Here is a 25,105-nt window from a genome sequence, read left to right as displayed (position 1 = left end):
CCAGCCACTCCTTTCCCCTGCCTGATGCTGGGCCAGGTGCTCCCTCCCTCCTCCCTCTTCCCTCCCCTGGGCCCTGCTCCCTGCCCTCCTGGGCAGCCAGGGCAGCAAGGACGGCACCAAGGGAGTTGCCCCATGGACAGGGCCCCACAGAGACACCACCGAGCCTCGCAGGGTAAGAGGCCCTAGGGCCCTGCAGGCAGGTGGAAGGGGCTGCCAGGAGGTTTAGAGGAGAGGGAGAGATGGCAAGAGACTGGTCGGGAAGTGAGGAGGGAGGAGGGGCAAGCAAAGAGAGAAGGAGAGAAAGATGAGTCGGCAGGGGAAGGCAGGCTGGTGAGAAAGGACAGGTCTCCATAGAGACTGAAGGAGAAATGGGAGGAGGGGCTGGGGACCTGACAGAGGAGGAGAAATAGGAAGGGGGAGAGACAGGAAGCACAGAGAGGGGAAAGAAGGGGAGAGCTGAAGAAGGAAGAGACGGCTGGGACGGGGGAGGAGAGGGGAGCAGAGTCAGGGAAGCTGGAGGGAGGAAGGGTCCACGTCCCAAGTGTGAGCGCCCCCTGGGAGAAAAGGCAAACACTGCTCATCTGGCGGGGACCCCAGGCAGCAGTGGGAGGCTGACCACTCCACCTTTTTCTGTTCATTCAGCAACGGAGGAAGCCGTCCTGCCTTTAGGGATGACAAAGGGTCGGCGAGAAAGCAATAGAACCCTGTCCACCGCCCTTGCCCACCAGCCCAGCACATTCCTCCCCACTGCCCTGGGGGATGGGGTCTCATTTCTGCAGAAAATGTGGGGCACTCAGCCGGGGCAGCGGGGGACGGAGGGTCAGGCGGTCCTTGGGCCCGCAGATGGTCTAACTCAGAGTCTCTCTCTGCAGGATCCCAGGGCCATGTGCTAGGTCAGGGTGTGAGCACTGAGGGGGAGAGGCTGCAGGGCCACCTGGTGTAGGAAGAACTCCACTGCCGGGGCAAGCACGGGGACCACCCCTACCCCAGGCCTGCTCTGAGGCGCAAGGCTGGAGGCCAAAGAGACGGTGCCACGTCAGGGAGGAAGCTGGGTGGAGCCAGGCAGGATGGGTGGGGAGGCGGGAGGGGCCGGATGGAGCCACTCCCTCTCTGGGCAGTCCTTCCCCCCACCCCACCCCCAGCAGAAACCAGGCCTTCAAGTCCACTCGCCCGCCCCCACCCAGCCCAGTAGAGGAAGCCTGCTTGTAAGAAGCATCTCCTGGGCAGAGGGACAGTGTGTGTGTGTGTGTGTGTGTGCGCGCGCGCGCGCGCGCGCGCTGGGGGTGGGGGTGGGGGGCGCGGGTGGGTTGAACCGAAGCCGGGGGGTGTCAAGGACTGGACAAGTAGAAGGAAAAAAACGACAAGAGAGCAGAGTCAGAGGTTAGGGAAACTATAAGAGGCATAAGGCAGACCTGCAGCGTTTTCTGAAATGAAAGACTGGCCCTGTGCTCACACAGTGAGAAGCCACTGTGTGGATGTAAGAAATGCACCAAGGCCTGGCAGGGGAAGCTTCTTCTCAGGGGCTCCCTTGGTAGGTGTTTAATAAAAGCTAACCATATGAATGAATGAACGACACGCTCCTCCCCACTCCAACAGTGCTCCAGCTGAGGCTTTCCCCTCAGCAGCTGCCCCTCTGGAGGTCTGTGCCTCCCTGCCCACCCCGCATCAACCCGCCTGTGCTCCCTACTGCCTGCCCTCCCCCTGGACCAGGCACACACAGCAGCGGGGTGGGGGGGATCCCGTCCTCTGCAGGCTGGGGAGCCAATGGAGCCAGAGCCTGCAGGAGGCATAGCAGGGGTCTGTGCTTGCAGCTCTCCCTTCCTCTTCCCCCTAACATCCTCACTCCCCTACCCTCAACCACCACGCCTCTGGAATTCCCAGCTGCTCTCGGGCACAAACGAGCAACCAAGAGATTGACCTCCCGCTGGGCTGCGGAGTATTTATTGTGCACCTCTAAGGGGCAGGCACAACAGAATAACAAGATGAGCAAGGCAGACACGGTCCCTGCCTCCATGGGGCTCACTGTCTAGCAGGAAAGCCCCGTTTCACAGATTTCACAGTTACAGCAGTGAGATGATGTGGTGAGTACCAGGAACTCAAATGCTCGTGCTGAGTGTGTAAGCACAAAGGCAGGAGGAGCTCTCCAAGGAAAAGACATAATCAGGAACCTGGGGGATGAAAAGTTATCTAGATTGAGGAGGGGCAAGGGAAGGGCATTCCAGGCAGAAGGAATAGTGTGGAGCGGTCCCAGAGTAGTCAGGAGTCCGGCACTTCCGAGGACCTGGAAGAGGCCTCGTGTGACTGTAGGGCAGAGAGTGAAGAGAAGGGTGCACTGGAGGGTGGTCCTACCTTCTCCTCAGATGGCAGGTTCTGCTGGGAAGGAATGGGGTGGGGATGAGGGCCTGGGCATTGGGGAGTGTCTCTCGGTCCTCCGTGGTCCTCAGCCTTTGGCCCTGACCCCCTCTCTTCTCTTCACAGAGCTGCTGGCTGCAAAGAAGACCCACACCTGTGAGTAGAGAATTGGGGTAGGAACTGGTGCTGGGGCGTGGAGAGATGGCAAAGAATTTAGCAAGGGTTCCAGGGAGGTCCGTGTAAAAGAAAGGCGCGTGCCTTGTGCAGAGATGGAGGAGCTGGGCAGAGATGTCCGGGCCTGAAGGGAGGTGGAGCCTAGAAAAACGGGGGAGATGGGGAGATGGGGAAAGGAGGGGCAGAGGTGAAGAAACCTCAAGATTAGGGCAATCGGAAGAGGTAAGAAAGAAGCCTGGAGAGTGAGAGGGAACGTCGCGAAGAAACAAGGAGAGAACAGTGAAAGCGGGCCACGGTAGAAGGAGAGGAAGCTGCTGGACAGAGGCACAGGAGACGCAAGGGGGTGGGGCAGATCGCTGGGCCAGCGGGGAGACGGGGAGGCAGGGTGGCCTCAGGGACTCCGAGAGGCTGCACCAGGCTTTGTGGAGGCAGAGCCAGGTTTGGTGTTCATCTCGGTGGTTAACACATCCCGAGGTGTGAACAAGCCTGGGGCCAGCCTGTGCAGGGCTAGAGAGCAGGAAAGCCTTCATCTCTGTAGGAAACACATAGATAGGAACACTCTGGGTCCTGGGGCCCTGAAAGACTGAGGCTACAGCATGTGAGAAAAGGGTTAGAGCTCAGGAAAGACTTCCCAATGGATTCTAGCAAGTAACATCCTCTCTAGGGAACTCTCAGCACATCAGATCTATCCTCCTAGTTCATGGGAGAGGCTAGTCCCCCAGAAAATGCACCCACCGCACCTTGGTCTCAAAGCTCATGTCCCACCCACATGCCCTTACCAGCCTGAGGGCACTCTGAGGAAGGCCTTCTAAGCATCCTTGAATTGATGAGGACAACTCTGGGGTAGGAGAGGCCACCTGCATTTCTCTATGGCCCTCTCTTGGATTGCCTACCAGTTCCCCCTGAGAGCTCACTGCGACTCCTCCTGCTGTCAAAACTGCTAGAGCTCCCTGTTCCAAGCAGAGAGATCTCAGAGGGCAAAAGCCTCACCCTCCTCCCTGAGCTGGTCACACAGGGGCTGGGGGGCCACCGGGAGGCTACATCCTTCTGGTGGGGGGGTTGCTTTGCTCAGCACAATCCTGATCGGTGCCTCGCCTGCCCCTAGCCACAGGGCCCCACGGAAATGCTGAGCAGGGCCCTGGGAGGAAAGCGGGTCAAGGAGTGACGTGGGGGAGGTGGGGGAGGTGAGGACCAGGGACCATATGTGGGTGGGGGGAGATGGGGGACTTTCAGAGCATCTGGAACTGGAAGAGGCTCAGCTCCATTCCTACCCTTAACCCCTTACCACAGAAACCTCGGCCAGGACCACACCCCCTTACCCCTTCGCAACCCACTGGCCCCATGCAGCCACCCCCTCACCCCACCCCCACCGATGAGTGTCCTCCCCCAACCCACTGCCCAGCTCCTGAGAGCCCGAGGAAGGCCAGCGGGGAAAGGCTTGTGCCAGGCTGAGGAGTCGTGGAGTCCCGGCAGGGTCAGAGACCTCTTAGGAGTGTTGGCCCAGAGAATCCAGGAGAGATGAACACCTCCCCCAGGCCCAGAGGCTCTGAAAAATGGACTCCAGAATTGAGACAGCCCCCCAAAGGGGGTCCGAGACAACCCCAAGGAGGGAGGAACCCGAGAGGGACCCCCCCAGACCAAGAGGGGGCCTGATTACTAAGGGATCCTGAAGAGGGAACCCCGAGGCTGAGGTACCCCACGGAGCAGCTATGAGGCTCAGAGAGCCTCTGAAGTTGACTGGCCTCCCCAAGGCCAAGCAACTCTACAGAGAGATTTGCACACCAGGAGACCCTCGTAAGCAGACCTGAACCAGAGAAAACTTCCCATTCCTCAAGTGGAGTCTGGGGCCAAACTGCCTGATTTTGAATCCGGACGCCACCACTTCACTAGCTGTGTGACCTTGGGCAAGATACCTAACCCCTCTGTGTCTCCTTTTCCTCATCTTTGAAATAGGTATAACGGTACCTACCACATAAAGTAGTTTTTGAGGATTAGCTAATCCACATAAAACGTTAAGAACCATTGCTGGCATATGGCTAAGCATTACCATCATCATCGTCATCATCATCCGCATTCCAATTTCAGCACTTTTGCTCCTGAGGAAGTTTCTGATGGACTAACCCTTCCTACAGATAGTGGCATTTGTCTGATGATTATTACTGCTACTATTATCATTTATTCCCTAGCCCAGGGCATGCACCGTGTCTGCAGGGAGGGCATGAGCATGGTAGGTGGTGGAGCAGCCTCCCAGACTGCATCTCACTGAGCTCGGCTCTTGGCAGTCCACAGGGTCGCAGGTGGCCCCAGGCAGACATTCTGTGACTTACCTCTGGAAATATCCCTGTCCCTGGAGTCACCTGGCAAAGAGGGTCAGGCTCTGGGATCCTCGGGGGGAGGGGGAGTAGGGACCTGGCCCCAGGCTCGTGTGAGCTCCATTCCGGCTCCCCAGCCAGAACTACCCTGGCGGGTGGAAACAGCTTTTACCGCGTGTGTCTTTCGCCTGTGGTTTTGGAATTTTCCAACGCCCCCTGCGATTGGCTGCCCCGCCCCTCACACTCTGCCCCAGGCCCAGATTGGCCACATGGGGCGCCTGTCATCCTACCCACTACACCCCAGAGGGGTGGGGGGGTGGAGCTGGGGGGGGTTGTCACTCGGCCACCTGTGGGGTGCAGATCTTAAACCCCCTGCCCAGCAGCATTGGGGGAGAGCTAGGTGCAGAGCCACGGCCCGCAGCCCCACTGCCATCTGCGCCCCATCCCTGGAACACCCCTGCTGAGAAGGACAGGGAGCCCAGGCGGCAAAGCCCACGACTCAGTCATGAGAAGTAAGTGAATGGGCCACCCGGGAGAGGGGAAGCCTGGGGCCCTCTGGAAAGGACGGGCACCTTGGGAACAGTGTGAGCAGAGCTGAGTGCTCTTCCCTGGCAGGGGGTGTCCCGGTCAAGGCCAAGTCTGTTGGGAGATGGGTGGAATAGTCGGGGAGTCTGGCTCCCCGAGCAGTTCTCTTAGAGCAGCCCCAGTAAAGGGACTATTGAGGAACTCCTGTGTCATGGGCTCTGAAAAGGATCTCCAAGAGCATCTGAGGTACCCTGCCCCTCGTTTTACAAAAAGAGACTGAGACCCAGAGAGGCCCAGTGCTTCACCCCAGATCACACAGCTGTAGTAGGGGGAGGTCGGTAATTATAAGCCAGCCTGAACTCACTCCCCTGGCTCCCATTGCAGTGTTTCCCTCCGTGCCTCCAAACCGCCTGAGAGTAGGGTGAGAAAAGAGTCCGAAGGAGTTGCTGTACCCTGAAGCGGTGGGACAGTGAGGGTAAAGCCAGGTCAGCAGGCAGAGGCGGTCAGAACCCCAGCATCCAGGCCTCTCCATCACTCTCTGCCCAGTGCAGGAACATGATGACCAAGTGGAATCCAGCCAGGGTGCTCTGTGTGTGTGTGTGTGTGTGTGTGTGTGTGTGTGTGTGTGTGTGTGTGTGTGTGTGTGTGTGTGTGTGTGAGAGAGAGAGAGAGAGAGAGAGAGAGAGAGAGAGAGAGAGAGACCCCACCCCAGGTTCAGATGCCTGTTTGATGAGTAGGATCACACAGTGGAGATGGGAGCAAAAAGCCCTCAGCTTCACCCGTTTCCTGGCCCAGAGCCATGGGCCAACAGCTGGTGGGCAGATGTCTGGGGTCCCTGTGCCATCTAGCAGAGCAGGGGTGGGCAACTCGCCCTTGTAAGGGAAGCCAGAGGACCTCTCAGAGCACAGGGCGAAGGAGGAAAAGGGAAGTCCTATGCCCCTGTGGCCTGAGGCCTGAGGTACCCCCAGCCTCAACCTGGGGTCTTCCCACAACCCACAAAAGAGAGGCCATATTAGATCCTGGAAAGACCCGTGGGCTGAGTCTAAAGACCATGTTCTGGTGCCGTCTCTCACAGACTAGCCTTGTAGCCTTAGGCAAGTCATTGGGCCCTTGTCTCCTTAAAACAAGTAAGTTGAATTTTAAAACAGAACCAACTTTGGGGAGCTCCCAGTTCTGAGGGCCCAGGACCAAAGAGAGAGCGCTGGTCTCTGAGTTAAGCACCTCCAAGGGTAGTGGAGGAAACTCAGCTCTCCCAGAGGGTACACAAAGGCGACCAAGGAAAGGAAAGAACTTCATTTCCACGTTTGGGACGGAGACTCCAGTGCATGTGTATGAGCTGGGGCAGGTCAGGAGGGGTGAGGAGAAGAGCCAGAATCTTCCACAAGAAGAAGGGCCTCTTGGGGCTTCAGTTTCCCTTCTAGCTTCTTCCCATTAGCAGCAAAGGTTAGCAAACCGGTCTTCCCAGAAATGGTCTCAAATCAGCAAATCCACCCTGGGAAGCAATGATCAGATGTGCTTCAGAGCCTGGCAGGAGGGCAGGAGCTCCTGGGACTAGACGGGGGAGACACTTGGTCAGCTCTACATGATATCCCCCTGCGCAGTAGGCAAGAGAGGGGTCTCCTCCAATCTGGGGGTTGGTACCACTGGTCCTTCTCACTAGGACATCCTCGGGTATCTCATAGCCCCAGATTATCTGACTGCCCTGACCCCCTAGTGAGTACCAGCCATCACCATGTTCTTTGACCTTAGCTGGGGCGGGCAGAGCACTGGGGTCTTGGGACTGTGACACACCCAAAGACCCAAGGGCCAGACACACAAGGAGCAGAAATAGATCAAGAAATAAAGAGCGATGCAGAGGCCAAACTCAAATGACGAAAGATCTATGAAACACATGGGGAGAGAGTGATGTCCAGATAGAGATATAACTAGAGAAATGCCAGGAGAGTCAAAACATCGCGGTGTCTAGCCTGAGACAGAACTGGAGTGCAAAGATGGAAGGGCACACAGACGCAGGGAGAGACAGAGAGGAAAGAAAGCTGGCAGGAGAGTGGAGACACTGAGTATTGATCGGGTCTAGGAAGGCAGAAAGTGGGAGGCATGGGATTTCTAGAAGTTCTGAAGGAATGATACAGGCTCTCTGCCATGGCAACATGCTGGTCAGTAGAGAGGAAATGTCCATTAGCCAGAAAGACTCCCCAGCCAGCCAGAGGGAGGGTGGCCCCATCAGCTCACTCTGGGGTGCGGCCGGTGTGGAGCCAAGAGACATGAGGCCCCGGCATTCGGCCTGGATGGGGAGGTGGGAGGACGAGGGGTACGAGGTTGCATGCCTGTCTTTGCTGTGCCCTGATCTATCTCCAGTCTGGTCATGATAATGAGGAGCCGTGGGCCAGAAAGAAGTCCAAGTTCCCGGGTGCCACAGACCTCAGCCTGAGAGCCCTTTACAAAGGGCCCCCTCCTTCCTCGCATCACTGTTGCACCTTCGCCTTTTCCCCTCTTCCCATGCCTAACGGGACTCCCAAACACCCCCAGCCCAAGGCCCTAGATGTTGGGAGCATCCCAGCCCGTCCCACCACAATGAAATGTGGGTGTTGGCGTGGCTGCCCCTCCCAGGGGCTCCCTCTCCCTCCCCTGCCCCCAGGCCACTGCCTCAAACAGGGAACGGGGACTTTCCCATGCTAAGAGCTCTCCAAGAAAGGCAGCCCTGGGGTCTCCTCCCCTCCTCCAGTGACTAGTCCTTTCTGAGATCTAATCTCCACTCCTTCTGCTGCTGCAATGCTGCCCCTCCCTGGGACTCTGGGCTCAGGAAGGATGGAGATGTCTATCTGGGAGGAGGGACGGCAACAGAGCAGGGCCTCGGGGCCAGAGCCAGGGTCCTCCTGGGTCCACTGGTGTCTGCACCAGCAGAGGCACTCTGGAGAGGAGATGCAGCCCGGAGGCCGGGAAGGCCACTGATTGTGGCGTCTGGGCTCCCACCCCTCACAGCTTCCTCCTGGTGATTCATGTCCTCCCCCCAGCCACTGGTTGTTTTCACTCGTTTTTTTTGTTTCCCCTCCTTTCTCCTGTCCCAGACTGCGGGGGTGGCAGGGCACCAAGGGGGGGGGTTTCAGGTGGCTGGCTGTCTTTCGTGGCTTTTCAAAACCCCAGACTCTCCCTCGCCCACCTGAGTTTTAGCTTCACTACTTTCTCAGCCTGGGATCTGGGTGTATCAGCAGAAAATTCTCACCATGGGCAGGGAGGAGCGTTCACCAGGTACAACTGCTTGTCTCCTGACCCCCAACCCAACCCTCCCCCTCCTGCTCTTTGTGGCGGAGCCCACCGCCGTGGTTTCCAGCTTTGCAGAAGCTGTGGGAACTGAGAGCTGAGAAAGGAGGGAAGCTGGTGACAGGCTGGGGTACACAGGGGTTCCCTGGCCGGAGCTGTGGTCTCCGTGGGAGGAGAGGGACTAGTTTGGGCTGTGGGGTGAGGGGGCCCTAAGCTAAGAAAAGAGATCCATTCCTCTTGCTCACTCACTCATTCGTTCCTGCAGAGAGACCTACCAAGATGTGTGAAAGCCAGTCCACACCCCAAGGGAGCTGTGGTCTCCCGAGGAGTCCCAAGTCAGGAGCTCTGGTGGGATGGGCGAGTCCTGCCTCCCTGGCCTTAGAAGCCAAGGGTAAAAGCAGGAGGGGGCTGGTACCACAGAAGGTGTGGGACAGAGGGAATAACGTCTCTCTGGATCTTTAGACTAGACGTGAATCTTGGCATGAATCTTCCATGGGTGTCCCCCCTGAATTCCGTTCCTAGCCCACCCCCTCACTTCACACTCTCCCCTGCGGCCGGTAACCTTGTCCCCCATCCCATTCCGTGCATTTGGGCGTCTCATCCTTGTAGAGTATATGGCTCAATGGTTGGGGACACTGGCTCTCAGGTTACAGAGACCTGGGTTCACATGCCAGATCTGCTACTTCTGCTACTTAGTCAAGCCGCTTACTCTCCCCTGGACTCAGTTTTCTCATTTGTAAAATGGGGACAATACAAATAGTACCTACTTCACAGGATTGCTGTGATCATTAAATGAAAAATGTATGTAACGCCTGGCACAGAATAAGAATTCAGCCAGTGCTGATGTCTACCTTTATTACTCGTCCCCCTTAATCGATGTCCATTGGAGAAAAGGAGAGAGAAAGAGAAAAGAGGAAAAGCCTAGCTTTAGACTGCTGGGGCACCAGGAGAAGATGAGGACCCCAGCCAATCTGGGTCCTCTGGCTGCATCCTTTCTCTACCAGAGCTGGGGGGTGGTTCCGGGGTTTGAGGGGAGAGATCCCCCTGGGTTGCAGCCCCTCCTTTGCTCCCACCACTTCCTCTCTGTGGTGTAGGGCACCTGGACAGGGCCCAGGGCTGGCTTCCTAAGGTGGCACAGGGCCAAGCTCTGGATGCATTCAAAGAGCGCTATCAATGAATCTCGCAGCTGCGAGAACAGTGAGATTAGAGGAGGCTGGAGGGAGGGGGGACAGCCTACTTTGTCTCTACCATATTTCCCCACATAGGAGGTGCTCAGAGGAAGCTCCCTGGGGATCCTTCAATCCCCGAAGCAGTCCAGAAGAGATTCATTTTCTTTACCTAGTACCATGTCAGAATAAAGTTTTAGAGGTCACACTGGATGGCAGGGAAGATACAAGAATGAGCTGGGGAAGAGACCACCAACCCCACCCTTATGCCCCAGAGAGAGGCATAAACAGGAAGAGGGACTAAATTCTTGCTACTCAGAAAGGTAGGGTGAGGACCAGCAAGCTTGGGCACCGACCAAGAGCTTGTTCAAATGGGAGAGCCTGGACCCCCCTCAGACCTGCCGTGTGGGGACCTGCATTTTAACAAGCTCGCTAGGTGATCTTGTTTAAGACTCAGAGGTCTAGAGTCATGCAGTCACTAGGTGGTTTCAGGAGGTATCGTGTGCACAGGGGCCTTTCTCCCTCCTTGGAACTGGAGGGTTTCCTTTGGTGGGCCCTGGGAGAGAGCTACCGTGTGAGCTACAAAGATCTTCCCGAAGCGGCAGGTGAGGCTGGGCAGAGTGAGGGCTGCTGCGGGAGCCGTGCTGCAGGGGCTGGCCTAGACGTTCCTGACCTCGGCTTGGTTCTAGTTCCTGGCACTGTCAGGCCCTTAGATGGTAAGTTCCTGGCAGGCCAGGCTCCCGGGAAACAGCTTGAGTAATCCTGTGATTACTCAGCTCCCCTCCCCAATTTGCGTTCCCACCACCTGCTGCTTCAGGGACAGGGCTCAAGGGGGAGGTTTTGAAGGTGAGGTATCCGAGGTGTTTTTCAGCTCCGGCTCACCCCACCTCCACCTCTGCCAGTCCTCTTCCCGTTCTCTCCCCTCCCCTCCTCCACAAGTCACACTCATGTGCACCGGTACTTTCTCTTTGAGGTTTTGGGTAGATGGCATTGCGGGGGGACAGGTGGCAGGGCCAGGAGGGAGGAGTAGGATAAGAGGGCCTGACAGTGCTGAGAGGGCCAGGGGCTGGGCATGGGCCCAGGGCACGAGTGTGGGTTTTTCTGTGTTTCTGCGGCTCTCTCTCTCTCTAGGTCTGTCTCTGTTGTCTCCGGGTCCCAAAACTCTTGGTCTTTCTAGCTCAGAGGCTAGAGGGTCTGACCCTCTAGCCTGAAACCCCTGATCCTATGTGCCTGTCTCATTCCCTGTGTGCCTGCCTCACTGTGTGCCTCTGTCTCGGACTATGGTTGGGGAGCATGGGGGAGTGGCTGGCCTGGTGGCTGGGGTCTAAACTCTGGTGTCCCCCAAACATGGGTATTTGTGAAGGTGGTTTGTGGCTGGCCACATCATCCTATGAGAAGGGCGAGGTCTTGGTGACACTGTTGTGAGGTTCCTAGGGCCAGGACCAGCAGTGAGTCAGGCTGTGGGGCAGAGAGATGTGTCTGAGTTACCCGTGTGGTCAGCTCACACACGCACACGGATGTGGCTCTTGGAGAAGGGAAGAGGCAGGGAGGCCTGTGGTTGAGGACTGGGCTGGAGCCCGAGTTCCCACTGTGGCTTGGCCTAGTCTCCCTCCCGCTTACTTTTTTGGGTGACCCATGTTGGTTTCTGCCCTCTCTGGGCTTAAGGCCACCGAGGAGGGAGATCCCACGGTGTTGGAGAGGAAACGCGTTGGGGAGAGGCAAGAGCAGACTCCACAGGGCACGAGCACTTCTCTTGGGCCTCAAATGCCTTCTGGGTTCTGCGCCCACTGCCGTGCTTGGTGGTAGCCCGCACACACAGTGCTCGCGGCCACGCAGCGCTTTCCACAGGTGATACCACATACCCACGGTGCTACCGCCTGTCATCCCCTGGACAGGCGGTGAAGGCTATGCTTACCTTTTACTGGCAAGGGAACTGAGACCCAGAGAATCCAGTGGCCAGAGGTGCATGTGCCCCCACGTTCTCTGCCCCTTTTCCAGGCACCCAATCCCCCCCGCTTGTTCTCTCTTCCCTCCATTCATTCCAATCTGCTCTTAATTTACTGGAAAGAAGCTCAAAGCTCCCTTGCTGTCTGTCCTGGATGATCACAGCCTATTGTGTGGGTGCTGGCAGACTAGTGGGGCTGGGGGTGAGGAGAAGCCTCGAGCTCTAACGGAGGGACTTTAGACACCTATGCACCCCGTCCCCCGTGAGAAGGCAGCTGCTTACTCTGACCCAGCTCAAGGCTAGCCTGAGGGGATGATGGTTTAAGGATGATGGAAACAAGATTTCAGGGAGTGCCACGGAGCCATGGTCACCCTCCCCACCTCACATCAGCAGGTCCTACACGCAACCAGGGTCCAGGCCTGGACCAGAGGAGAGTTCACAGGACTGTGGATTTGCCCTATAGGCAGGCTGCTGCTTCCTCTGACCCTTGGGATCAGAGATGAGAAGGGGCTACGGTCCTAGACGAATTTATGACGTGCTCCACCCCAGGCATGCCCCCTCGGAGGGGAGGCAGCAGGTCAGCAATGGCAGAGGAGAGACCCACATGCCCTTAGGAGTGATGAAAGGGACACCAGCTCTGCCCAGTGTCTTCAAAGATTGGCTGGGGGGAGGCCAATGCCTGGTCCCTGAAACTCAGCAGAGACCTGTGGGCATTGACAAGGATGGGGCAAACCTGGGGCCAGTAACCAACCACAGTGAAGGGAGCGGGGAGGTAGGTTATAGTGAGCTCAGTGGGAGAGAGGGGGGTCCTGGCAGCCAGTGAACAAACACTAACAAATACGCACGTGTGCACACTAGCTCAAGCAGACGTGCCTATTGGCTCACGAACCACGTGTACCTTTCATGTGTACACACACACACACATATGAGCACCCCTTCAAACATGCAACATGCCCACTGATGTGTGTGCCCCAAAAGTCATATACACAGAACAGCCGAATGGAAAGCTATGGGGAACTGGGATATAGACCCAGCTCATGGGTAACCTAGCGGTATGAACCTGGGCCAACCACCTGATCTCATTTGGCCTATTCCTTCATCTGTGAAGGAAAAAAAGAGGTTGAATTTGATGGTCCGTAGTCCCAGCCAGTGTTAACCTTCATGATTTGTGCGCACACAGTTGGACGCGGAGGCCCTCGTACACACATTAGCATGCACACTCTCATACGTGGAGACACACACAGCCACCCTCTGCTCTGGGGCCAGGAACCTAGGAGGACTGTTTGATCCGCTCCCTGGCTCTCAGACATCCAGCAGAGCTGGTTTTTTGACCCCACTTTCCTGGGCTCCATCTCGGCTTCTCCTTACCCTCTCTGGGGCCCACCCAGTGGACCCTGCCCCCTTCGGCCCCTGGTCTCTGCACAGCCCCTCCCTGAGCCTTCACTGCCCAGCCAAGGATGGCTGGCATCTCTACCTGTCCCCCAGGTGCCTCCTGCCTGGTGGACCACATCTTCCCACCATGCCCCACACTCTGCCCCTGTGGGCCGAGCCCCAGTGGGGGAGGGCGGCACAGAGGAAGCCCCCTGGGCGGGAAGCAGGTGTTGTGAAGCCGTGAGGACTCCTAGGTCCCCAGGCAAGAGGGAGGCAACTAGAGCTTTTCATCTTGAGGGGCTGAACAGGTGGCCTCTGCAGCTGTTTTCTCTGCCCCTGTAGAACTGATACAACCCCCGGCCAGCCCGGGAAACTAAAACAGCCTCCACAGACACTTTGCTGAATGGCATTCGGCATTCACTCCTTCATCCGTCTTGCAAGAGGGAAACAGCAAGCTGGAGCGGGGGAGGGAAGCAAGGGAAGCCCCATGTCCCTGTATCTGCCCCCCAGGTACAGGCGGTAGGATACACCAAGGGCTCCTGGGCTGACCTCTGCTCTTTCCCTCTTCTAGCACAAATTGAAGTGATCCCTTGCAAAATCTGTGGGGACAAATCATCTGGGATCCATTACGGGGTTATCACCTGTGAGGGGTGCAAGGTGAGTACACACACATACACAGTCTCTTCAGAGATGGGGAGAGGGGGCTCGGTGGCCTTTGTTCTGCCTGCGGGGCTGGTCTCCTGAGACAGCTAGGGAGCTGCCCGTGTGGCACCTTGCCTGGAGAGCCCTGCACAGGAGGGCCTTGTCTTCAACTAGGGAAGTGATTGCAGGACAGATTACAATGGAGGAGAGAAAACTGAGGCGTCGTGTAAGATCTGGAAAAGGTGGGGCTAGAGCTTGCGGGCTGCAGGCACTTGGGACTGAGCTGGGCCTGGCCCAGATCAGCAGTCCTGGTCTCCACCTGCCTTCCCCAGGGTTTCTTCCGCCGGAGCCAGCAGTGTAACGTGGCTTACTCCTGCACCCGTCAGCAGAACTGCCCCATTGACCGCACTAGCCGAAACCGATGCCAGCACTGCCGCCTGCAGAAATGCCTGGCCCTGGGCATGTCCCGAGACGGTGAGGCCAAGCGCGCAGCCCCCGGGGCTTCAGTCTCCAGAGGGGCAGCCTGACCTGCTGTGCCAGACAGGGGTTAGAACGCCCTTCGGGGGCTCCATCCCTCCCTCTGGCAGGCCCTTGTCTCTTCCACTGTTCACCGAGGCAGTGGGCAGGCTACCCTCATCAAAGGTCTTCACAGTCCCCAGCTTCAGGCTCTGCTACAACAACCCTCCTTTCCCCAAGGTCCCAGACTCTTCACTTGCTCCTTCCTCCGAATGGAGTTTCCTCACCCGACTCCCCTGTGACCCAGATCCCATCCGCATTCCACATCTTTCCCTCCTGCCCCAAGGCTCCAGTTCCAGCTCCGTCTCCCTCCATAGTGCCCCATCCCCAGCCTGGGCCAGGGGGCGAGGGCTGCGAATGGGACCACAGTTGGCCTGAGAACAGCCCAGAAGGCTGAGGCTGGGGAGGCCGGCTGTTCCTGGTGGCTTTTCTCCACCTTCCTCAGCCACTGCCCCCTCGCAGCCCCCAAACCGCTCCCACGGCAACGCCGCGGAAGGAGCCCAGGCCGGGGCCGGGGGAGACCTGAGGGGATGAGGAGCCAGAAGAAGCCTGTCAGCACTTTTCAGAGCCCAAAATAACAAAGTGAAAGGAAATACGCAGGGTTGCGGAGGGGCAGGCGGGGCGACCAGGGGCTGTGTCCCCACACCTGGGAGGGGTGGCAGGGCAAATGAAAAGGCAGGAAAGAGAGAGCAGAAGAGGATGTTCAGAAACAAGCCGCGGAGCCTGGGTTGGGCTGTGGTGAGTATCTAGGTCACCAGGGAGCCTGCAGGCCTGACCACAGGGAGACCTGTGTTCTCGGCTCTCCTCTTCCTCCGACCCTCCTAGACAGGCGCGGTGACCCCAATATAGCTCGAGGCCCCCCACTCAGCCACCCCCAGCCCCATATCAGGAGGCCAGGGCCCTCAGTCAGGACTCACTGCTTGAATTCTGCCACTAGTAGAAGGTGGATTCGAGCCAGGAGCGTTTTGCCCGGGAGACTGAAATGTCTGGGTTGCACCAAGCCCCGAAGCAAACCAGAGTGAGAGGTGGGAGGGGTCTTGAACAAAAGTGCCCTGAAGGGAGGCTCTCAGGCAGGACTGGAGAAGCTCTGCTTGGAGTCAGCTATTCAGGGAGCAGCAAGTTCACCCTGTGATGATGCAGATGCCTACTCACTCTGCCCTGTACCCTGTCCTCCCCCCTCAAAAACTCCTGATCCCCGAACCTCTTTCAGCTGTCAAGTTTGGCCGCATGTCCAAGAAGCAAAGGGACAGCCTGCATGCTGAGGTGCAGAAACAACTGCAACAGCGGCAACAGCAGCAAAGGGAACAAGCGGCCAAGACCCCTCCTGCAGGAGCCCAAGGAGCAGACCCCCTCGCCTGCACCTTGGGCCTCCCAGATGGGCAGCTGCCCCTGGGCTCCTCGCCTGACCTGCCGGAGGCCTCAGCCTGTCCCCCCAGTCTCCTGAGAGCCCCAGGCTGCGGGCCCTCCTACTCCAACAGCTTGGCCAAGGCCGGGCTCAACGGGGCCTCGTACCACCTGGAATACAGCCCTGAGCGGGGCAAGACCGAGGGCAGAGAGAACTGCTACGGCACAGGCAGCCAGCTGACCCTTGACAGGTGTGGACTCCACTTCGAAGACCCCAGGCACCCTGGGCTTGGGGAACCAGGACGGGGCCCGGACAGCTACTTCAGCCCCAGTTTCCGCAGCACCCCAGAGGCGCCTTATGCCTCCCTGACAGAGATTGGTGAGCCCCTGGGGAGGTAGCTGGAGAGAAGGGAGGGGGAGGAAGAGAAGGGAGGGGCTTCCAAGAAGGGGGCCCTAGTCAGCACCCCGTGTAAACCAGACGTGCACAGGGGCCTCGGGGGGAGGCAGAGCAGCGCTAGGCCAGGCAGTGGAGTGCCCCTTGTATGGGAAGGGTAGGAGCTGGCTGAGATCGAGCCCCTGTTTTCCTCCTCCTTCTCCGGCCCCAGAGCATCTGGTGCAGAACGTTTGTAAGTCCTACCGAGAGACGTGTCAGCTGCGGCTGGAGGACCTGCTCGGACAGCGCTCCACCGTCTTCTCCCGAGAGGAGGTGGCCGGCTACCAGAGGAAGGTGAGGCCAGGGGACTGCGCAAGGAAGGGAGGACCTCCCACCACCACTGGGGGGTCCAGAGACAGCCACCTGCACACACAAGTGGGCTGGAGCAAGGCAGGGTATCCCAGAAAGACACAGTGGGTACCGCTGTTAGGTACGCACCCTAGTAGATGGATGAGAGCTTCTCCTCAGCTCCTGCCTATGGTCATTTTACGCGTCCTTCATCCTACCTCCCCCATCACCCCAACATTGGCGAACAGACCTCGGCCTAAGCTCCTTCCTTCTCCATCGACGACGACAAGAGTCAGAATCCTGAGCAGCATTTGTTAAGCGCTCCTTCTCTGCCAGGCACTGTGCTGAGCGCTTTACATAAATTATCCTTGACCCTAAGGACAGCCAACCTATGAGGCTGGCATCTATCTCTGTTCTTAATGGACTGAGAAACTGAGCTCAGAGGAGTTCGTCGACTTACTCCTCGTCGCAAAGTAGTGGATCTGAAGGCAAATTCAGATCCATCTGGCTCCAAAGCTTGTTCTCTCCCTCCTGTCACTCTGACAACAGCTCCTGCGCTAAGAGCACCTGTTTGGTACTGAACTTGGGTATGTCTTAGTCACCTCAACAAGATGCACACTCTCTGAGGGCAAAAGCTGTATCTCAGACGTTTGTTAAGTCCCCACAACAGCTAACTCTGCGCCAGTGGCTGGTGGGCGCTAAGTGCATCCAAGTGACAGGAATTAACCTGGAGTGAACATTTGTGCTAAGAATAGGCTAAGAACACAGGTGCTGAGAATGTGGCAGTTCAGAATCTACCCCCTGCAGTTTATCTGTCTGGGTTCCCAGGGCCTTGGGGGGGTCCCGGGGTCATAAAGAGGGCTACAGTGGGACCCCCTCCTTCCCTGCAGTCAATGTGGGAGATGTGGGAACGCTGTGCCCACCGCCTCACCGAGGCCATTCAGTACGTGGTGGAGTTCGCTAAGAGGCTCTCGGGCTTTATGGAGCTCTGCCAGAATGACCAGATCGTGCTACTCAAAGCAGGTGCCCAGGGAGAGGGGGCGGGCCTGGGGGCAGTGGGGACAGACGAGGAAACGGGCAGGGCTGAGTGGAGGGAGGTGCCTTAAGGGAACTGGGACACTGAGGGAGACAGAGACAGATTCCTGGCCATGTTTGATGGTGTACCTGCCTTTCTCCCCACTCCCCAGGAGCCATGGAAGTAGTGCTGGTCAGGATGTGCCGGGCCTACAATGCTGACAACCATACAGTCTTTTTTGAAGGCAAATACGGTGGCATGGAGCTCTTCCGAGCCTTGGGTGAGGGGCAGGGGGAAATGAGAGAGAGGAGTCGGATGCCAACCCCATCCTGGAGACCCAGGGCGCCCTCTTTTCAGGACAGATTGCCCGCTCTGCTCCAAACACCAAGGGGCGGGTGTCCTCGGGCACTGTGGCCTCACCCACCTTGCTCACTCTTTCGTTTCCACCCCACCAGGCTGCAGCGAGCTCATCAGCTCCATCTTTGACTTCTCCCACTCCCTGAGTGCCTTGCATTTTTCCGAGGACGAGATTGCCCTCTACACGGCCCTCGTCCTCATCAACGCCAGTGAGTGTCACTGGGCTTGGGTAAAGGACATTCAGGCAGTGGGAGGGCGCAACAGATACTGAAGAGTCTGGACCTTTGCTTGTGGTTAAATCTGGGAAGTCACTTTAAAGAGCAGAATGAGCCCTCCCCCCCGCCCCGAATATTGCTGTAAAAATATGAGTTAAAATAAAGATCCAGGGGAGCCTGACAGAGGGAAAAGAGCAGCGCAGGCGGGGTTGGAGAAGTGGGGAGACGTGAGGAAGAGCGGAAGTGAGCCATTTCCCTGGGAGAAATTAGTCTGCTTGTGAGTCCCTGTCAGTGACTCCATTGCGGCCGCACGTTGGAATCGCCTGGGGAGCTTTAAAAACGATTGCTGCGACTCTGAGGTCATTGATCTGGGGTGCTGCCGGAACACCAGAAGTTTTAACAGCCTCTCACAAGGGATTGTAATGTGCCACCAAGCTTGAGAATCACTGCTCTGTGTGAACTCATTTCAAGACTACACGCCATCGGGAACTCCCTGGCGGTCCAGTAGTTAGGATTCCACGCTTTGACTGCCGAGGGCATGGGTTCCATCCCTGGTTGGGGCACTAAGATCCCACAAGCCCTGCAGCGCAGCCAGAAACAGAAACGAAAACCAAACCAAAACAAAAGACAACATGCCATCATGGCAGGACTCTGGATGTCCGCTCCGCTGGAATGGAGTGGGGCTGGTGAGCCAGCTGAATGCTGAGGATTCAGAGAACCTGGGGAAGTGGCTTGAGCTGCTAACCTGAGTTTGCAGACCAAGATTATCAGTCTTCTGGCTCTGCCAATGAGTAGAGACCTAAACATTCCCCTTGAACTAGAAATAAAGACTTAAGAGATGACTTCTGGGTATTTTATGGAGTCAGGGCAAAAGGCGGTTTGTCTCTTGAAGTTGGCCACAGACTGCTGCAGAGGCCTTGTTGCTGACCTAGGTGGCTTTACAAAGTCCATCTCCTATCTGGAGCCGTCCCTGCCAGGTGGCGGGGAAGAAGAGAGAACTTTTTTTTTCTTCCCCACAGCAGAGTTTTAGTGCCTAGCTTTGAATTAGCTATGTGAAATATCAGGGTACCAGGGATAGAGCAGCTTGGAACTGGGAGATTGGAATGTCTCATCCCTTTCTTCTCTCTCCAGTTTTCCTTGTAGAAAGCTAGCCCAGCCCAAGGCCCCATAGCTTACCATTATCAAACCAAGACACACACATTCACACACACACACACACACACACACACACACACACACACACACACACACTTACACTCTCTCTCACTCAGCTAGGAAGATCTATATTCAGCACAGATGTCCAGAATGACACACCCTTTTGGGGAAGTTAACGTCCATGTTCTTTCTTTTTCTTGCTATGGTCCCATCCCCTCCTTCAGACCGGCCAGGGCTCCAAGAGAAAAGGAAAGTAGAACAGCTGCAGTACAGTCTGGAGCTGGCCTTTCATCATCATCTCTGCAAGACTCATCGCCACGGCATCCTGGCAAAGGTAGGAGCAGTCCCTGGGACAGAGGAGGTCAGGCCCAGTGCCAGATCTGTGACATCAGGGCTTGCGAGGGCCGTGGTCTGAGGGTCCAGAGGAGGAAGTGCTTGAGTGCTAAGTTGTGTGAGAGAGCTTGCAACAGCCTGGGGGCAAGGGGACTGATCAGTCACTTCCATGTGGGTAAAGATGGGAAGTTAGGGAGCCTGGAATTGGGAGGGACCTCCAGGGAACAATTCAGTTTAATAGAGCCACCACTTACCCAGCATCTGCTTGTACTGTGGAATGGAAAGATACAGAGATGCCGTCCTTACCCCCACCAAGAGTTTTTAATCTGCTGTGAAGAAGAGACTCGTGTACCAATGACCCTAAGAGGAGAATGTGTTATGGGATATAATAATAATGGGATTAACAAAGTGCTTTCACAGATATGCTCATCTTTATGACAACTCAGTAAGATAGGTGTTAAAATCTCCCTGTCGTGATAAGGAAACTTAAATGACTTGTCCAAGTTTATGCAATTATAAGTGATAAATGTAAGGTTTAATCCCAGGGCTTTTTCTACCATATCCCTGTGCCCCTAATATAGTACTACAATAAGAGATATTGGGGAAATGTGAGAGCATGGAAGAGAGATTAAAAATAACTTGAGGGTAAAAGGAGTGGGTCATAAATGCTTCCCAGAGAAGATGGCATTTAAACTAGGCCATGAAATATGTAAGATTTTAACAGGCCTTCAGGGGGTGGGGCAGGCATTCCAGGCTTAGGGAACAATAATGGAGAAAAATAAGGAGGCAAGATAATGCATATACAGAGAATAGTTCATGGAACATTTTGACTAAAGTGTAAGGTCAGGAGCTGGGATTGATTGATGGGGGCAAGGAAATAGCAGAAGACAAGCTTGAAAATTAGGTCAAGGAGCAAATCAGAGAGGACTTTCAAGGCCATATTAAAGAGTTACGACTTTATTTCCAGGCAATGGAGAGCACCAAAGGCTAGACGAATGATATCATCAGAGCTATTATTTAGGCAATTTAATTTGGAACCAGTGTAAAGGAACCATTTATGTAACGGTTCAGGCAATGGGCACTTGCTATGTGCCAGGCAGAGTGCTAGGTGCCGAGAATACAGAAGTGACTTAAACGACAGGCTCTGACCTAAATAAACTTCAAGTCTGGTAGAATAGATTAGGGGGAGGAGAACCTGAGAGAGCAGTTGGAAAGCAAATCTCTGTTGGATCCACCTTCAGAATACATCACCTCCCACTGTTACCCCCTAGCTGTCAGTTCTCACTTGGGCCATTAAAGAGGCCTCCTTAACTGGACCCCTGCTCCATCCCTGTCTGTCCCACGGCAGCCACACAGTACTGTTCTCAGCGCTCCCAGAGCTGCCCATCATGCTGAAAATCAAATCTAGAGTCTGTGTCGTGGCCGACTGGCCTCATGATGTGTCTGGCCCCCCGACTTCTTTTCTCACCTCATCTCCTTCCACTGCCCTCTCAGTCACCCATTCCAGCAACACTGGCCTCCTTGCTATTCCTTGAACACATCAAGCCCGGTTGCTTCTCGGGACTTTGCTGTTCCAGCTGCCTGGAAGGTTCTTCCCCTAGTTTTCCAAATGGCCTGCTCCAGCCCTTCATTCTGGAGAGGTTTTCCCAGACCACTCCATACAAAAAGCCCTCTACCCATCACTCTGCTTTATTGTTTTTCTTTTGTTTTGGGGTTTTTTTTTTTGTTTTTTTTTGTTTTTTGTTTTTTGCGGTATGCAAGCCTCTCACTGTTGTGGCCTCTCCCGTTGCGGAGCACAGGCTCCGGACGCGCAGGCTCAGCGGCCATGGCTCACGGGCCCAGCCGCTCCGCGGCATGTGGGATCTTCCCGGACCGGGGCACGAACCCGTGTCCCCTGCATCGGCAGGCGGACCCTCAACCACTGCGCCACCAGGGAAGCCCTGCTTTATTGTTTTTTAAAGACGTTTTCTAACATATGTTTATTTTCCGGCTCCCTCACTAGAATATACACTTAGTAAAGGTAGAGATTTTATTTTCTTCACTGATGTATCACCACAGCCCATCACAGTTCCTAGCCAAAAGGGTCTCAACAAATATTTGAGAATGAATGAAAGAATGAATGAATGAAGCTATTGCAATAGCCCAGACAAACGCAAAATAAAGCAGGAGGAATGAAAAGAGGATGAATTCAAGAGATTTCAAGGGATCCCATGCTGCCTGCTCTTCCCTGACTGGCCCTTTCCTAGGCAGCTAAGCTGGGGAAAGGGGGTGGCTGGTGAGAGGTGTTTTTAAGGCTCACTTGCTTATACAGGAAACTGCAGACGATAAATGGTTTTCTCAGCCTTTCTCCAGGGAGGTCTCCCTGCCTCTATCTCCTCATGGCTCTCTGGGCCTTTATCATTCCCCTCCACCGGCTGAGTGCTGGCAGTGTTGGTTTACTGTTTGCAGTGTTGGGTACCTGTTTGGAAATTGCTTAGTCCAAACAAACAGTTACTGAGCATTTGCCATGTGCAAGCAGTTTGATAGGTACAGAGGATACAGAGAGAGGGAGGGAGGGAAGGGAGAGAGAGAGACCCTACCTAAGGAGTTTAAATCTAGGGTAGGGAGACGGACAAATTGGATCATTTTCCTAAAATGGGATTTCAGTGCTGCACAGAGGGAAGCCCAAAGGAAGGGCCCTTAACCCAGGGAAATAGTCCTAGAGGAGGTAACAGTGAAGGTGAGTAAGAATTAGCCAAGCACAGAAGAATTGGAAAGGCATCCCAGGGGAGGGGAACAGTATCAACAAAGGCAAAGAGGCACATAACATTACATAACAGAGAGTGACAGAATTTCACTATTATAAAAGCATAAAGTGTGAGTTAGAGAGTCTTTAACAGGGCTCATCTTAGGAGTAGCAGGAACACCATTTGGGGGTTTCAGCCAGAAAACATGTACCTGTCCCACAGCAGCTCTCGCTAGCCTCCAGTTGCCTGAACACAGACCTACCCCTACCAATGGGATCTGGCTGTTCCACAAGTGCCAAGTGTGCAGGGAGAAAGCAAGGAGGGTTATCCAAGCCCAGGAAGGATGGGGGTACTTCTCTGCTCTGGGGACAGAGCTGTAGTACTGACCTTCCTTCCCCATGAACCCATGTCCAGCTGCCACCCAAGGGGAAGCTTCGGAGCCTGTGTAGCCAGCATGTGGAAAAGCTGCAAACCTTCCAGCATCTCCACCCCATCGTGGTCCAAGCTGCTTTCCCTCCACTCTACAAGGAACTCTTCAGCACTGAAATCGAGTCACCTGAGGGGTTGTCCAAGTGACCTGGAGGAGGGACTCCGTTCCCTTCCCTAGAGCCTCGTGGCTCACCTTCCTCTTGGCCTTTTCCTTTCTTGTGCGCCCTGGAGGGTGGTCTCTGCCTGTTTTCGGGGGGGGGTGAGCAAATGCGGAGACTGGCTTTCTGCCCACCAGCCTGCCTGGCGGCAGGCCAAGAGCTGAGGCGGGGGGGATGGAGGAACACCATCTCCAGCCTCAGCTTTGTCCTGGCTTCTCTCAGCTTCTGCGAGACCTGGGGTGGGATACAAGGACCTCTAGGAGGACCTAGGTGTCCTCAGGACAACAGGGGGATCCAGGACACCCTGGACAAACAGAACTCAACTCTGGGCTCAGAAGCTAAGAATAGGCCTTTGAAATACCTCATTGCATTTCCCTGGGGGCTTTGGCTGGGGAGACGCATCAAGCTCAGAGACTGGCATCTGGAGCCCAGGAGGACCTGTACATAACATGAACCTGGATCGTTAGATTGTCTGCCTTCCCCCTTCCTCCCAGCTCAGCAAGGAAGCCGTTGGGCACCCTGGGGTCTAAAAGAGACTAGATATGTGGAGGGTAAGGATGGGATGGTGATAAGGGAGGGGCTGGGGATAATATTTTTATGGGATTTGGGTATAAGGATAGGGTATGATGAAGGCCAAGAGCGTCACAGATGGACAGACAGACAGAGTTAGAACTCAAACTTCTTATGTGCACTTTAAAAATAGACTTCAGTGGTTACACAAATGTGATCAGAGACACATGTCCACATACATGTGAAACACATAGTCACACACTTAACCTGTAGTCATGCAGCTCTATAGATGCATTTGATCTGACACAATCTCTGTCTTCCTTGAGGTCACAGATCAGAGGAACTTCGTGGCCTCAGGGAAGATCCCAATCCTGAGGGACCCCAGAACATTTTCACCTGGTGCCCCAGTTCACCAATCTTAGACGTGGGGTGGCCCAAACTCTATCCCAGCCCCAGCTGTCTTCTGTCAAAGGAAACCCTAAAAGAAGAGATGGCTGGACACAGTCAGAAGGCCAAGGACAGACCCTCGGAGGACTGTCTGGGCCCCATCCTCCAGCCCTGCTCTCGTTATGGCGAAACGCAGCAGATGCGATTCCACCACTCTGTGCCTGGGTACAACCAAGTCTGGCAGGGTGAAGGAGACCTGTTTCTCCAGCCGTGATCTTGCCCGAGAACTTCTCTTGCCTTTATAAATAGCTGTGAGCCCTCCTCTGAGAGATAAACAGCAGGTGGTCAGGAGGGTTTTTTTTTTTTTTCCTCTCAGGGGAGGGTGAACATAAACCCTAACCTGTGCTATTCTTTATAAAACGACTTCAAAGGCAAGAGGTGTTGCTGCTCTGCAATCTCATTCCTGTGTGAGGACCCAGGTTCCCAGCCCTGCCAGCCGTCCGCACTGTGAGGATTCTGCACCCACCCTGAGAGGTCCCCCACGGAGGCGTGGGGGCTGGTCCTCAGGAGCCCCCACCGAAGCCATCTCAGACTAAGCTCCGCAGTGGGTGTTCTGGGCTGAGAACTTGCCCCACAAATGATACCCACAGGGAACATTTAGAATGAGAGGCTGCACAGAACTGCCCCGCATCTGGGAGACTGAAAGACAACCCTACGGAAAGTGCCTGACCCCAGAGCTCCGCAGGGGGGAATCAGGATGCCCGAGAGACCCTGCGGAGCTGCCCAGCAGCTTCCACCACCGAGCCCTCCACCCCTTGGGGCTCCGGAGCCTCCCTCTGCGCTCCCTCCCCTCCTCTGCCATCCTGAGGTGGCGCCTGCTGCAGCCCTCCCTGGTTGCTTTATTTATTTATTTTGCACCAACAGGGTTGCTGCAGACTCATTCTTGCCTGGTTTAAAAAGAGAGAGAGGAAAAAAAAAAAAAAAAGGAGAAATGCTTTCTGGCTCTTCTCTCTACCTCGGTCTTGGCAGCAGCCGCTGCAGCAGCAACAGCAGCAGCGGCAGGCAGGGGGGCAGCGGGGAGAGAGGCGCAAGGGGAGGTGCAGGGCAGAGGTGCAGCTCGAGTGGGACGGGCCCCCAGCCCCGCACAGATGCAGTGCCCAACTTGATGCCACCCTCCAGCTTCTCTGGTAAGTGCACCTACCTCCTGTCCCAGAGCTGCAGCTGCCCTTCTCCATAATGTTCTCAGAGACAAGGCCAGACCCGTCAAGGCTAGAGGGTCTGTGCCCACCCCAGGCCCAGCCAACCATCGATCCTGGCCCCATAGGACTTTGATGGGAAAACTAAGATGGCCCAGGTTCTCCGGAGGGAAGGACTCCAAGCAGACCTCCCTCCATTTCCGGGGTGCTCTCTCTACCTCTGGGAAGGGTTTTCCTGCAATCCGTGTGGATATTCCAGAAATCTTACCTCCAAGAGAGAACCCCCTCCCGGTGT

The 25,105-nt window shown here is 55.8% G+C and overlaps 1 protein-coding gene and 1 long non-coding RNA gene across 5 annotated transcripts; one reads left to right on the top strand and one right to left on the bottom strand.

The window, feature by feature from the left end:
- The first annotated feature begins 9 nt into the window (after positions 1-9).
- On the top strand, positions 10-24,051 carry RORC (RAR related orphan receptor C). 4 transcript variants are annotated; one of them, XM_027097845.1, is made up of 11 exons: positions 10-172; positions 2,479-2,508; positions 13,678-13,763; positions 14,081-14,222; positions 15,475-15,987; positions 16,214-16,335; positions 17,220-17,352; positions 17,517-17,588; positions 17,800-17,910; positions 19,296-19,405; positions 22,545-24,051. In XM_027097845.1, the coding sequence occupies exons 1-11, from the start codon at positions 25-27 to the stop codon at positions 22,704-22,706; spliced, it is 1,629 nt and encodes a 542-aa protein (XP_026953646.1). In that variant the 5' UTR covers positions 10-24; the 3' UTR covers positions 22,707-24,051. The 4 variants fall into 4 exon arrangements, with proteins under 4 accessions (XP_026953646.1, XP_026953645.1, XP_026953648.1 ...); XM_027097844.1 differs by having other exon boundaries at positions 37-172; positions 17,517-17,624; positions 22,545-24,049; XM_027097847.1 differs by lacking the exons at positions 10-172; positions 2,479-2,508 and adding an exon at positions 3,816-5,350.
- LOC113615435 (uncharacterized) lies at positions 1,728-4,952 on the bottom strand. Its single transcript, XR_003431002.1, has 3 exons — positions 4,854-4,952; positions 2,350-2,487; positions 1,728-2,168 (listed from the first exon to the last, which is right to left on the bottom strand). It is a non-coding gene; the product is annotated as an uncharacterized LOC113615435 (long non-coding RNA).
- Positions 24,052-25,105: the final 1,054 nt, after the last annotated feature.

This window comes from Aethalodelphis obliquidens, unplaced genomic scaffold (assembly GCF_003676395.1).
Source record: "Aethalodelphis obliquidens isolate GAN/ISIS:26980383/991018 unplaced genomic scaffold, ASM367639v1 scaffold116, whole genome shotgun sequence".
Taxonomy (NCBI): domain Eukaryota; kingdom Metazoa; phylum Chordata; class Mammalia; order Artiodactyla; family Delphinidae; genus Aethalodelphis; species Aethalodelphis obliquidens.
This window is presented reverse-complemented; position numbering and strand designations above follow the sequence as displayed.

Excerpts from the sequence above, each read along its gene's own strand:
- RORC (XM_027097845.1), top strand. The coding sequence starts at position 25 with ATGCTGGGCCAGGTGCTCCCTCCCTCCTCCCTCTTCCCTCCCCTGGGC. Across the intron at positions 2,509-13,677 it reads TGCAAAGAAGACCCACACCT|CACAAATTGAAGTGATCCCT; the intron begins GTGAGTAGAGAA and ends TCCCTCTTCTAG. Across the intron at positions 13,764-14,080 it reads TCACCTGTGAGGGGTGCAAG|GGTTTCTTCCGCCGGAGCCA; the intron begins GTGAGTACACAC and ends TGCCTTCCCCAG.